The sequence below is a fragment of the Oryza glaberrima genome, chromosome 8 (genome assembly GCF_000147395.1).
Source record: "Oryza glaberrima chromosome 8, OglaRS2, whole genome shotgun sequence".
NCBI classification, from domain to species: Eukaryota; Viridiplantae; Streptophyta; class Magnoliopsida; order Poales; family Poaceae; genus Oryza; species Oryza glaberrima.
This window is the reverse complement of record NC_068333.1, coordinates 13,132,434-13,145,053: the sequence shown is the minus strand read 5'-3', so window position 1 is coordinate 13,145,053 and position 12,620 is coordinate 13,132,434. Positions and strand designations below refer to the sequence as shown.

At 41.4% G+C, this 12,620-nt stretch overlaps 1 protein-coding gene across 2 annotated transcripts; it reads right to left on the bottom strand.

Moving 5' to 3' along the window:
* Positions 1–3,813: 3,813 nt before the first annotated feature.
* On the bottom strand, positions 3,814–10,677 carry LOC127782239 (phosphoenolpyruvate/phosphate translocator 2, chloroplastic). Of its 2 annotated transcripts, XM_052309342.1 has the most exons (9): positions 10,131–10,667; positions 8,695–8,817; positions 8,451–8,603; positions 8,265–8,350; positions 7,252–7,336; positions 6,992–7,111; positions 6,799–6,867; positions 4,216–4,345; positions 3,814–4,124 (listed from the first exon to the last, which is right to left on the bottom strand). In XM_052309342.1, the coding sequence occupies exons 1-9, from the start codon at positions 10,509–10,511 to the stop codon at positions 4,048–4,050; spliced, it is 1,224 nt and encodes a 407-aa protein (XP_052165302.1). In that variant the 5' UTR covers positions 10,512–10,667; the 3' UTR covers positions 3,814–4,047. The 2 variants fall into 2 exon arrangements, with proteins under 2 accessions (XP_052165302.1, XP_052165303.1); XM_052309343.1 differs by lacking the exons at positions 3,814–4,124; positions 4,216–4,345 and adding an exon at positions 4,353–6,191 and having other exon boundaries at positions 10,131–10,677.
* Positions 10,678–12,620: the final 1,943 nt, after the last annotated feature.

Here is a 12,620-nt window from a genome sequence, read left to right as displayed (position 1 = left end):
GGTTAAAGGAAGAGGATGAGCATAAGACGGCATTTAGAACTCACCAAGGTCATTATGAATTCAAAGTAATGCCATTTGGATTAACAAATGCTCCTGCTACATTCCAAGGGCTAATGAACACTATTTTCAACCATCTGATTAGGAAGGGGGTCCTGATCTTTGTGGATGATATATTGATCTATAGCAAAAGTCTCCAGGAACATGTGCAGATGTTGAAAGAGGTTCTGACTGTGTTGCAGAAGCATAAATTGTTTGTCAAAATGAGCAAATGTTCCTTTGCCCAGCAACACTTGGAGTATTTGGGGCACATTATTGGCATACAAGGAGTGCCGGAGTGGCTACAGACCCAGCCAAGGTGAAGGCTATTCAAAGTTGGCCTGTTCCAAAGGGGTTAAAACAGTTGAGAGGTTTTCTTGGACTAACAGGGTACTACAGGAGATTCATTCAATGCTATGGGATGATAGCAAAACCCTTGACAGAATTGCTAAAAAAGGACAGAGAGTATACTTGGGGCACAGCTAAGTAGCATGCTTTTGAAGCCCTGAAACAATCATTAATGCAAGCCCCAGTCCTGGCATTACCAGATTTTAGCAAAACTTTTGTGTTGGAGACTGATGCCAGTGGAAGAGGAATTGGAGCAGTGTTGATGCAGGACAAACATCCCATTGCCTATATCAGCAAAACATTGGGGAAGAAAGCTTAGGCAATGTCTACCTACGAGAAGGAGTGTCTTGCAATCCTTTTTGCTGTTGAGAAATGGAGGTCTTACTTGCAGCATGCCACTTTTGTAATACTCACTGACCACAAGAGTTTATCTCATTTGGGGGAGCAAAGGTTAACTACCAGTATACAGCATAAGGCTTTTGTCAAGCTCATGGGATTATAGTATAAGATTCAATACAAGAAAGGAGCTGAGAACACCGCAGCAGATGCTCTATCCAGGCAGACTGAGGTGGAAGATTGTCAAGCCATCAGCATATCTGTTCCTCAATGGCTGGAGGTGATCCAGGAGTGGTATGAAAAGGATGCACAGGCTAAAGAGTTGTTGGCTCAGTTAAGTATAGACCCAAAGGGGGTAGGAGACTTTGCTCTAGTGGATAGGGTGATTCAACATCAAGGTAGGATTTGGTTGGGGAATCACCAAGAGGCTAAACAAGCAGTGTTGTTGGCATTACATAGCAGTGGCTTGGGTGGGCATTCTGGTGTGGCTGCAACATATCAAAGGGTGAAGCAGTTGTTTTCCTGGCCAGCCATGAAGAAGGAGGTCCATGACTATGTGCAAGGTTGTCAGGTGTGCCAGCAAGCAAAAGTGGAACATTGCAAACTGCCTAGGCTCTTGCAACCATTGTCGGTTCCCCTGCAGGCTTGGCATACCATCAGCATGGACTTCATTGAGGGCTTGCCTAGATTAGGGGTATTTGACACAATAATGGTGGTAATCGACAAGTTCACTAAATTTGCCAGGTTTATTCCTCTCACACATCCATTTACTGCTTTGTCAGTGGCTCAGCTGTTTATGCGCCATGTTTATGAGGTGTTTGGAATGCCTAGAATCATCATCTCTGATAGGGATAGAGTATTCACCAGTGCACTTTGGCAAGAATTGTTTAGATTGGCTGATGTCAAACTAAATATGAGTTCGTCCTACCACCCTCAAACCGATGGGCAGACAGAAAGACTGAACCAATGCCTAGAAACTTACTTAAGGTGTGCAGTTCACTCTTGTCCCACTAAGTGGTCTCAGTGGTTATCCCAAGCTCAATACTGGTACAACACTTCATTCCATAGTGCTTTGGGCAAAACTCCCTATGAGGTTCTATTTGCCAGGAAGGCAGATCACTTTGGGGTGACAGATCTTGGCCAAAGTACTGTACCAGATGTCCACAGTTGGTTACAAGATAGGGCTCACATGAATGATCTCCTACACCAGCATCTCACCAGAGCTCAGCAAAGAATGAAGCATCAAGCTAACAAACACCGCTCAGAGAGACATTTTGAGGTTGGAGACATGGTGTTCCTCAAGCTTCAACCGTATGTGCAGCTATCAGTGGCGCGCAGATCATGTCACAAGCTGAATTTCCGGTATTTTGGACCCTACAAAGTGCTGGATAAAGTGGGAAAGGTAGCATACCGCTTGGAGTTGCCAAAGGAGAGCCAGATTCACCTAGTTGTACATGTTTCTCTCCTCAAGAAAGCTGTTGCTCCAGGTACGCAAGTTTGTTCTGACCTCCCTGTGCAGTGTCTGGAGGAAGCAGATGGAAGTCACCTAGAGAAGATACTGCGTCAACAACTAATCAAGTGAGGTTGTGCTGCGGTACGCTTCGGGCTGGTACAATGGTCAGGGCTTCCGGAAGAACTGGCAACCTAAGAAAATCTTCAGCAACTGCGTCAGCGTTTTCCAAGGGCACCAGCTTGGGGTCAAGTCGGTTGTTAAGGGAAGGGAAATTGTTAGGCTTGGCCTGTGTATTAGACTTGTGTTGCCATTAGATGGATGTATCGGGCCGCCATATAGGCTGAGGCAGTTGGGTTGTAACTAGATAAATACAGACCTCTGAGTCAGGGGCTGGCTATCGAAGAAGAGAAAAGCAAATTCCCAACTAACTACCTCTCCTCCAACCTCAGCTCGAGTTCTTCCTCTCTATCCCAAAATTCCACCGAAATCTTCTTACGAGTTCGTCAAATCCACATCAATCTAGGCGAGACGCCGGAAGGATTGGACGAGCCGTGACAATATCCTTGTGCCACTAATGAAGTAATGATAGCAACATATTCAGATTCAATCAATCATTAATAAACAATGATTAAATTTTACGGGTATACGAGTGTATGAACAATCTCTCTCTATAAACACCATTGAATTGCAAGAGATGAAGGCCCCCGATGGCAAGGAAAAATACTCCCTCCATACTCATAAAGGAAGTCGTTTAGGATAATATTTAAGTCAAACCTTGGGAATATAAATCATGAATAACTCTCGAATTATTGAGTTTGAAAATATAAAAATTATATGAATAGATTTGTCTTGAAAAATAATTTCATAAAAGTATACATATATCACTTTTCAATAAATATTTTTACAGAAAAAAGAAGTCAAAGTTATGTTTTGAAGACCGTGTCGCTGTCCTAAACGACTTCCTTTAGGAGTACGGAGGGAGTATTAAAGATTACATTGAAGACTCAATATTTGAGGGACAAGAATACAAGTTGAAGGTCTTAAAAATGATAAGGGGTTGACGGGTTGTGCAGTGGCCAAAGAGATCGAATTCACTTGCTCAGCAATGTGGGGAAAAAACAGAAGAAACGATGATACCTGGCATTATTCTTCTTTTTCATGGTTATATACCCTTGGTATGTGGATGCATTATTATTATTATCAATTATGAAAATCATTACAACGACTGATTTATGAATAATCAATTGTTCTCATCTTACAGACAGTCAAGACTCAAAAGAATCCATACAAAAATCAACGCAAAATAATGTTAAACATAAGTGGAGGCCAAAACAAAACACCACAAAATCCACATAAGAGGGAGCCTCTCGAAGTGGAATTCTAACATAATCACTGTAGTCTTAGTGACATGGTTGTTCACGGTCGGTATTAACGAATGGCACAAAAACAAGTGATATACTATATAATATCCCTCGCTTTGTTGCAGAATACATTGATAAATATATGTTAAATATCATAGAAATGTTAAATGTTACAATGTTAACAAAATAATGTGAGGAAGATGATTTGAAATACTTTATATTTTCTAGATGATGTTTGCATGAAATTTAAGATGTTCTAGAATAATAATTATTTTGATGGGCATTAATTGAAGCCGAAACTTTATTGCAACAACACGCACGGAAATCTGCTCATGTACTTCAAAACCCTGCTTTAACTGTAAGAGTTAGACCACATACATGATCCTACTACACTTAGCTTCAACGTGAACACAGCTTCCCTCTACACTAAATGCACTATAAATTTCCAAACGTGTGCTACGACAATTCATCTTGGAAAGACTGCTACAATAAGATGGCAACTGCATGCTTCAGTTACGCAGCCTTGGGCTTGGGCTTCAGTCTCTTCAGTTGTGAGTACAAGAAAACTCCGGCAAGTGCGATGGCAGTGCCTACCAGAGGGAAGTCATACAAAACGTGTGAGCTTCAATGGAAGAAATCAATGGGTCAGAAATAGAGATCAAGATGAAATGGCGGACTTACCGAGGGAGTTGATAGGAGAAACAGGAGTCCTGAAGAACAAAACCGATGTTACGATGACCACGACACGCTTAACACAGTTGCCCACGGAGTGAGTGACAGGAGACACCCTCGCGAGGATCATGTAGGACACCTTCAACAAAGTTGTGCATAAGATCGATAAGCAAAGAAACATCACACACATACTAGTAAATACCATCTTTGCAGACATTGCCCCCGTCACAAGGTTAGTCCACATTGAGTAGAGACACTAGGTTACCGCAAGGTTGATATGGACCGGCTCTATGGCTGAGTATATTGCGGAGACAAGCATATTGATAGTTCTTTCTGTTGCATCGAGATATGATCTCTAACCTTCTTATATCTCGAAAAAAATTTGCGAATATACTTATTCTTTCAATAATTTACGTCTATATACCTTCATGGGAAGGATTTGCGAAAATATACCCGTCCCGCGGTACCGCGATGGTCCGGCAGCTCCAAAACACGGGACCATCGTGGTCCCACGGCTCCAAAACACGCCACCGCGGTAGACATCGAATTAATACTTTTTGGCACTATTGAAACACTATTTGACACTGTTTGACACTGTTCACATGTTAGTTCCAGCAGTTTTACTGCCGGGAACCAACCTATGAACAGTTCCAAACAGTGCAAAAATAGTGTCAAAACAGTACTAAGCAGTACCGACACGGTAAAAAAAATCACTTGCTACCATGGTGGCGTGTTTTGGAGCCACGGGACCGTTAGTCCCGTGTTTTGGAGCTACGGACCGTCGAGGTCCCGCGTTTTCATCCCTCGGGACGGGTATATTTTTGCAAATCCTTCCCATGCATGTATATAAACGTAAATTATTGAAATAATAAGTATATTTGCAAAAAAAGTTTTCCTTATATCTCCTAGTTTGTTTAGATTGGATCGCTATTTTATCTCTAGTTTCCTTATGTACATTGCCACCTGAGTGTAAAAGGTTGGCATAGCTTGTACAAATGGTGGTGAGTATGCCATCACCACCAACACTAACGTGTGGGCCATGATGTAACTATTACACATGTGAGTGCTATGCTACCACTTTATGTACCTGTGTACTTGTTTAGTTAGTCTCCAACTGCTCTTGCTCCCCAATACTCTGTTTGGTGCAGCTCTTTAAATTTCTATTGCTTTGCTTCTTCTCATCTTAAGGCTTCTATTCTAATTCTAAATGAGTTATACAACAAAATTTATTAATAAGTACACATTATCATATGAAATAGACATTTCGTTAACACGGATGGAGTCATCAATCTATATTTAAGTACTGAAAAGCATATGGATTTATGTCTCATATTGAGAAATACTCCCTCGATTTATCAAATTCTTGACGTTTTGGAGTGAATCACATATACCAAGGAGAGATTTATTAGGGGGCATAATCCCTGTTTTATCCATATTAATTGTACTACTGCGCTATTGGGATCAGCAATGGCTATGCAGCATGCAGGGGCAATCACCTCAGATGCACACAGCCAAATGCCAAAACGTCAAGAATTAGAGGCCTTTGGTTCCACACCCAAAACATCAAGAATTTGAGAACTGGAGGGAGTATAGTCTTAACTATAGCATTTTTCTTTTTGTTTTTGTAGAAGAATCTTGTTTCAACCAAGTAGAAGCTTAATTTTTTTTCAACAAGGGATAAAATTATTTTATTTTTTTCCTATCTTGAATAACCCGCTGCAATGCAAGGGCATTTAGCTAGTAGGGTATAAAGCAATACGAAAAGGGATTTCCCCTATGGCTACCATGCCGACCTCCGGCCATGCAGGACAAGATTGCATGACATGACCGTTCACATCCCTACGAGTCCTTATGTCTATTCACTCTCCCTGCTGCCATAATAGAGTTTGTTCTATATACAAGTACTGCAGGTACACAAATGCAATTAGGACATGATGCCATGGAATCCAACTGCCACTTGAAGTGAAAACAAGCTAGCTGCCAGCCTGCCATACCAACAAAATAAGTTCTACACTAATAAATCAATTGATCAGAAAATACTCTAGTGCAATAGCATTCACTACATTGAAGGAGAAGAAATTTTATCGTATTCTCAATGGTGATTCAGAACTTCTCCTACATGGAATTGATGCTACTGCCAAAATGGTTCTAATTTTTCAACAATCTTGCAAATATGCATTAGTTTTGTGCAGAAAATCTGCAAAAACAAATTATCTAGAACATGCGAGTATTTCGACCCCATGACTCCACAAGTACAGATCAAAATCTGCACAGTTTTTCCTTTAGAGCTTTAGGCACTGTTTCTAATGCAGAAATTTATCACGGAAGTATCAATTTTGGCAGGAAATTCCTGGGTTCTAAATTAGGTATTAGACGTTCAGTTTCCATAGGAGTATGAACTTAAGCCACGAAATAACTAGAAGGGATTGGTTATTCATATCACTTGAATGTAGTGCTGTAAGAAGAATACTTTAACTCCAACAGACTTAAAAATGCACTTTCTGGCATTTGAACCATAAACAGAACTATCAACTATCCCAACTAAACATGTATATGACCAAACATGAAAAAACGACAGCATGCATGACTAACCTGTTGGTACGCGTGGAAACAAAGTGCAGCAAGTAAAGACCTTGTAAGCACCTGTTTTACATTCAGACCCTACATCATGTGTCAGGAAATCAGTCAGAAATTTCATTAGGATCATGAAAGGTGAGAAAGGTGCTTCTTTTGTTTTTGTATTTTCTAATAACCAGTGAAATGAATTGAGTTGTGTATTACTCACAGCAGATTGCAAAACTGTAGGAGTGATTTTGATGCCTTCTGTTAGGAAGGCAACAGGGGCCAAAAGGAAAAATGACATCACAGTTATGATTGAGAAAAGATTAATGTTGTCAAGAGATTCCTGCTTGAGTAGGAATAATGAAGTGGATTAGGAAGTAGTACAGCAATGCAAGATAATCAACACAATAAATAGTTCACACATAAAGCCACCTATCCAATATATAACATTATTTTGTAACACATTTATATATTCACAATTACCTCCTTTTTAACCATGAGTTTCTTGCTCAGCACATTCCTTGACTGGAAGGTGACATTTGAAGCCATTGCACTCCAAAACCCAGCCCTGTTGTATCAGGTTACAGCAAAGTAATATATTATAGCAGGAGGTTGGTTATATATCCCTCATTCATACGAAATTTGAAATATGGTGACAATATACGAACAGTACATAACATTAAACATGATATAGGAGACATATTTCTTCGAACAATTTTGGTTGGTAAAAGATCTGGACCTGGCCAGCTCTGCACAGAATGAGGTTTTCTAATTCTGTGCAAAGTAGGTTGATGCTGATTGAGTAGAACAGTTTGCAAAACAACGCTGTTCTATTAGGCACTACACTACATCAAAATAAAAAATAATAAGACTGAGTTGTATCAGTGACTTGATGATTTGATCTTTACATAGTTCATTTTTCAGGAACTAGAATCTTCCTATGAGCTAATTATGATAAGTTCAACTGGGAAAATGCAAATGTATCTGTTACAGAGTAAAGACTGCTCGCGAGTGCTAACTTGCTAACTGCTCACATGAACTGTCTGAAGAGATAAGGAAGGCATGCAAAGATGACAAGAATGGAATATTTTTGTTTATAAGAATCATGCATTAAATTCCTTTGAATTTGATTTATTCAAATTACACGCAATAGCTCATGCGAAGAGTTAGCAAGTAATAACCCAAAGATGTGTGAACTATGTATTCCATGTTTTATCAGTTGTAAATTACTAACTTCACCTTTTTGCCATAGATTCAATAATCCAAATGTCACATAGATACAATATTATTGTGTTAAAAACATAAACATATATATGCCAAATACATCAAACACCTTACTTATGTCAATGTACACTATGTGATTGGCCAAGAAAAAAAAGAGCGAGAAATGAGACATAATAGCAGAGAAACACATAAGCCCAAAATGTTTGGCATAATTGCTCCTTTACAGTTCATTTTATTAAGCTTGGATTCAAATGATAGTACTTGTTACATACCAGTTGAAGGAAGCCTCAGTAAGAGATGCCAATGCTACACCACCAACAATCGGAAGAAGTGAAAGTATCACCCAAACTGTAGGCAACTGCCATGCCATTCAATTATTGAAAGAAAACCCAGGTAGTTCTCTCAGATATACATAATATATTGCAGCAATCAACATTATATAGGACACTACAAGTTACCTCGCCAAGGAAAATTGCAGAGAGGAGAACAGAAAAGAAAGGTTCCATAGCTTTGATGGTATGTGTGAATGACACAGCAACCTTCCCCAGGCTCATGTTAGTGAAAAGATTGCCCATAGTATGGACCACAGCTAGAGGAAGGATGGCAAAGAGCTGAAAAGGAAAACACAAGAGCAACAGATACTCCTTGTTAATACAACCCATTTAAACAATGAAAGTGTGTCAAACAATATCAAAGATCTACCTGTGCACCAGAAATCTTTGGTCTCCTAAGGATACCAGTGATCCACATGAACAAAGCAACGACAGTACCAACAGCAAATTGAACTGTTGTAATGTTTATTGGATATGGGAAAACCTTCAGGACCTGTCAAACATTATAACAGAAAACAAGAGTTAATAGTTTATCTGCGAAAATAATCAATATAACAATATAGCATATCCTTCAGGAAGAACAACACAATCAAAATACAAAATGCTTTTAGAAAAGAAAGGCTGTATGATGATAATCAAGAAAACCCATGCATACCAAATCAGATTTGCATGATGAACAGAAATGCATCTAGGGAAGTTTAGTAGGAAGATTATATAATCTCTAGTAACTGGAGGTACTGACTGCAAGGCAGAATAAGATAGAAGAATGAATGTATAATCAAAGGAGATAAATAAGTATTACAATGATGAAATGGTCAGAAGGCCAGACTATCGCAGGATAAAAGTACCTAAAAAGTTGATGTCATATCAAAACATATGTGCAACGTTGCGTCATGTTTCAAACTGCAAAAGGCAAATATTATGTTCCAAACAGAGATGCCACCTTCTGACTCTTAAAAACAACTTCAAATCGATATCTGAGAACATCTTGAGAAACTTGAAAGAAAATAGGATACAAGATTTCATGTCATCGAGAACCTTATGGACTAACATATAACATTGAACTTCAAATCTAAGTCATTTTCTGTATATTAGAACAGAAGTGCAGAACAATTAACAAGGAAATTACAGGGACGACAGAAACTTGATCTCAACAAAAGTAAATCATAAATTATTGGAATTTATTTCATTTCAGATCTAAAATAGCACATTGAACATCCTTATCGCTACCTTGCACCAAAACAGACAGACCATTCATACCGTACCATAATTAGTTGCAGCTTTGCAGGGGCCATCATCACACAAAAGCTTTAATAAAGGTACTCAAATACAAATCAACTATAAGTCTATAACTTTTCCTGGGTCCTTTGGCCTAAAGTCAAGAATGAAGGCCCAAAAGAGCAAAACAACATCACAATGTATTTCAACACATTGACAAACTAAATGTCCACTAGCATAAACACAATCAATTCAACCCACAAAAAGATAACCAAAACCTGCACTCGAAAAATATCATATTAATCATCTTATTGAGCAGTGATCACCCAGTACAAGATAGTTGTCTTTTCTAAAAAGAAAGATAGCGAGAATGAATCGCAGCCTCACATAGAGACAGATATACTGCAGTTACAATTTTCCCATTTCAAGCAGCAGGATCGCAGGCAGAACACAATAAATAACCCATGCAAAACGCAAGAGTTTCATGCTGTGAAATAAACTCTGATCCGAATCTACACAATTACAGAGCATTCCAGCATTTTTAATTCACAATTACTCAAGAGCCAGATCATAAGCTCACTTGCTCACCTGCTTGTTGTAGATGTTGAAGTAGATGTTGAAGAGGTACCACAGCCCGAACAGCGCGCCGAGCTGCAGCGTCTTGGCGAGGCCGCTTTCCTCCTCCTCCGCCTTGGCGTCCCCGGCCGCCGCGCCGCACGCCACGTGGCGCGCCCTCCCCCTCCCCGCCCGGTCCGGCGAGATCGGCGGCGGCGGCGGCAGCAGCAGCAGCCGCCCAAGCGACCGCGCCGCCACGGCGGCGGGCCCTCGCGAAGAGGAGGCGATGCCGGCGGCGAGGGGCCGGGCATGGAGCAGGATGGGACGACAGCTACTGCTGCCGGGGCCCAGCTGGAGCGGCGGCCGCGCGGGGCACGGCCGGACGAGGCCGAACGCCGCCGCGGCGCTCTGCATGGCGGCGGGAGGCGAGAAGGTTCCCCCGGGGGAAGGGGAGGCCGGAGGTTCTAGAAGCTTCCGGAGTGCGTGGGGTGGAGAGCTTGGAGGAGGAGGAGGTGGTGGCGCGGCGGGGAGGTCGAGGGGGAGGAGAGGTGAGTGGGTGGAGGGTTTGGTGGGATTTAGCAGGGGGCGAGGTGGAAGGCTGAGCCGACACTTGGGCCCGCATGGCAGTGAGTGGGCGGATCTACCAAAATATCCAAGCTGGCTGCGGTTGGTGTCTCTGGCGGCTTGCAGTTGCAGGAAGGGGGTTATGGAGAGAGCCGATTCTGGAGTTGGTGGAGGGAGTTTCACTTGTATATAAGGTTCCGATTCGTATCCATTATTTTACCATGTTTCGATCCTACCAAATTAAAACGATATCGATCCCACTTAGTATTCTAATTTTTAATAGTATCTCGATCCAACTATTCATTACTACACGATCCTACGAAATCTTAGGTGGTATTCTGATTCTATGATCCCTACGATACTATAAAATATTATTTGAAATAACATGATTTGAAAATAATGTAAATAAATATGCCCAAATTTATATAAAAATCAGTTAAATATATCAAAACTAACGTGGTTTCTCTTGATAAATGTCTCGATTTGTATGACATTGTCGGAGGGTGTACTCCTCCACCAGGGAACCGAAAGGCCTATCTTTTTTAGTTCGGCCGGGGACGGTGATTGTAGATTGAGAGGTTCGCTGTCAAGTATGAAGAAGAGGGGGTGCGACCCCTCGGGGGAAAGGCAACCGTGGTTTATACAAGTTCGGACCGCTGAGAAGCGTAATACCCTACTCATGTGCTATGCTTATTGAGAGGGAGAGATTACAAGATCTCCTTGTTGGAGTAGAAGGTGTTGATGATGAGGGGCAAGAGACTGTGCTAGTCAAAATGGATCATCCCTCCCTCAGTAGGCCAGGACCTTCTTTTATACTCCATTTGTCCCTAAATATTTGACGCCGTTAACTTTTTTTCTAAACATGTTTGACCGTTCGTCTTATTCAAAATTTTTTTTGAAATATGTAAAACTATATGTATATATAAAAGTATATTTAACAATGAATCAAATGATAGGAAAAGAATTCATAATTTCTTAAATTTTTTGAATAAAACGAACGGTCAAACATTTTAAAAAAAGTCAATGGCGTCAAATATTTAGGGACGGAGGGGTTACCACATGGGTCCACCGAGCCTAACTAGGGAGGATAATCATACTAAGCTCGCGTCTCGTTGCTTGACTTGGAAGGCACTTGCATGCCTTGCTGTAGCGCGGGGCCCATCAAATCCATCCGCCTGACACGGGGGATGCGCCCGTCACTTGGCATTTAATGAATGAGGACTTTTAGGTCCTCATTTGTACCGGGAAGTGGGAACCCTGCCCTAAACGGGTTAGGCAAACCGTATCCGGCCCTGACATGGCAGGCGCACTACCCTAGCCATGTCAATCATCGGTCACAGACCGGTCTGACGCACCACGCCGCATTAAATGTTGCGCGCGGAGCGCTCGCTCAGACCGTCTTAAATGTTGTTAGGTGGGTGCTAGGAGCGCCCATCTGGCGCGGCACACTTGGCGCCACGCGGAGGGGGTCGGGGTGACCCGACCCCGGGACGTGTGGGGAACGGCCGCCGTCCTGCCTCGGGCCGAACCCCCTTGGGGGAAGGCCACGCGGCTACCGGGGGCAGGCCCTTCCTCACAGCCTGGGTAACCCCCGGGCCCATATCACTGGCAGACATATATTATTACCACATTTTTATATAGAATGGCTATACGTAATTAACATAAATATTAACTAAACTTGAAAAAAAAAGAAAATCTCATAGTATTCCGATACTACGATACGATACTACTTTGAGCAAAACGATACTACATAGGATACCGATCTTGACAATCTTGCTTAAACTTCCTCCGTCCCACAATATAGGAGATTATTCCCATTTTAGCAGAAATTAAGGTGATGACCAAAAGACTCATATAACCCTGAAAAAGGTACTAATGCAGTGAAAAACAGACTAATAGAATGTATTCTTGCAGTAATCAAAGCACTGCAAAAGATACATATTGAGAATAAACTTATAC

Excerpts from the sequence above, each read along its gene's own strand:
- LOC127782239 (XM_052309342.1), bottom strand. The coding sequence starts at position 10,511 with ATGCAGAGCGCCGCGGCGGCGTTCGGCCTCGTCCGGCCGTGCCCCGCG. Across the intron at positions 6,868-6,991 it reads CTACAGTTTTGCAATCTGCT|GGTCTGAATGTAAAACAGGT; the intron begins GTGAGTAATACA and ends CACATGATGTAG. Across the intron at positions 4,346-6,798 it reads GTTTCCACGCGTACCAACAG|GTGTCCTACATGATCCTCGC; the intron begins GTTAGTCATGCA and ends ACTTTGTTGAAG.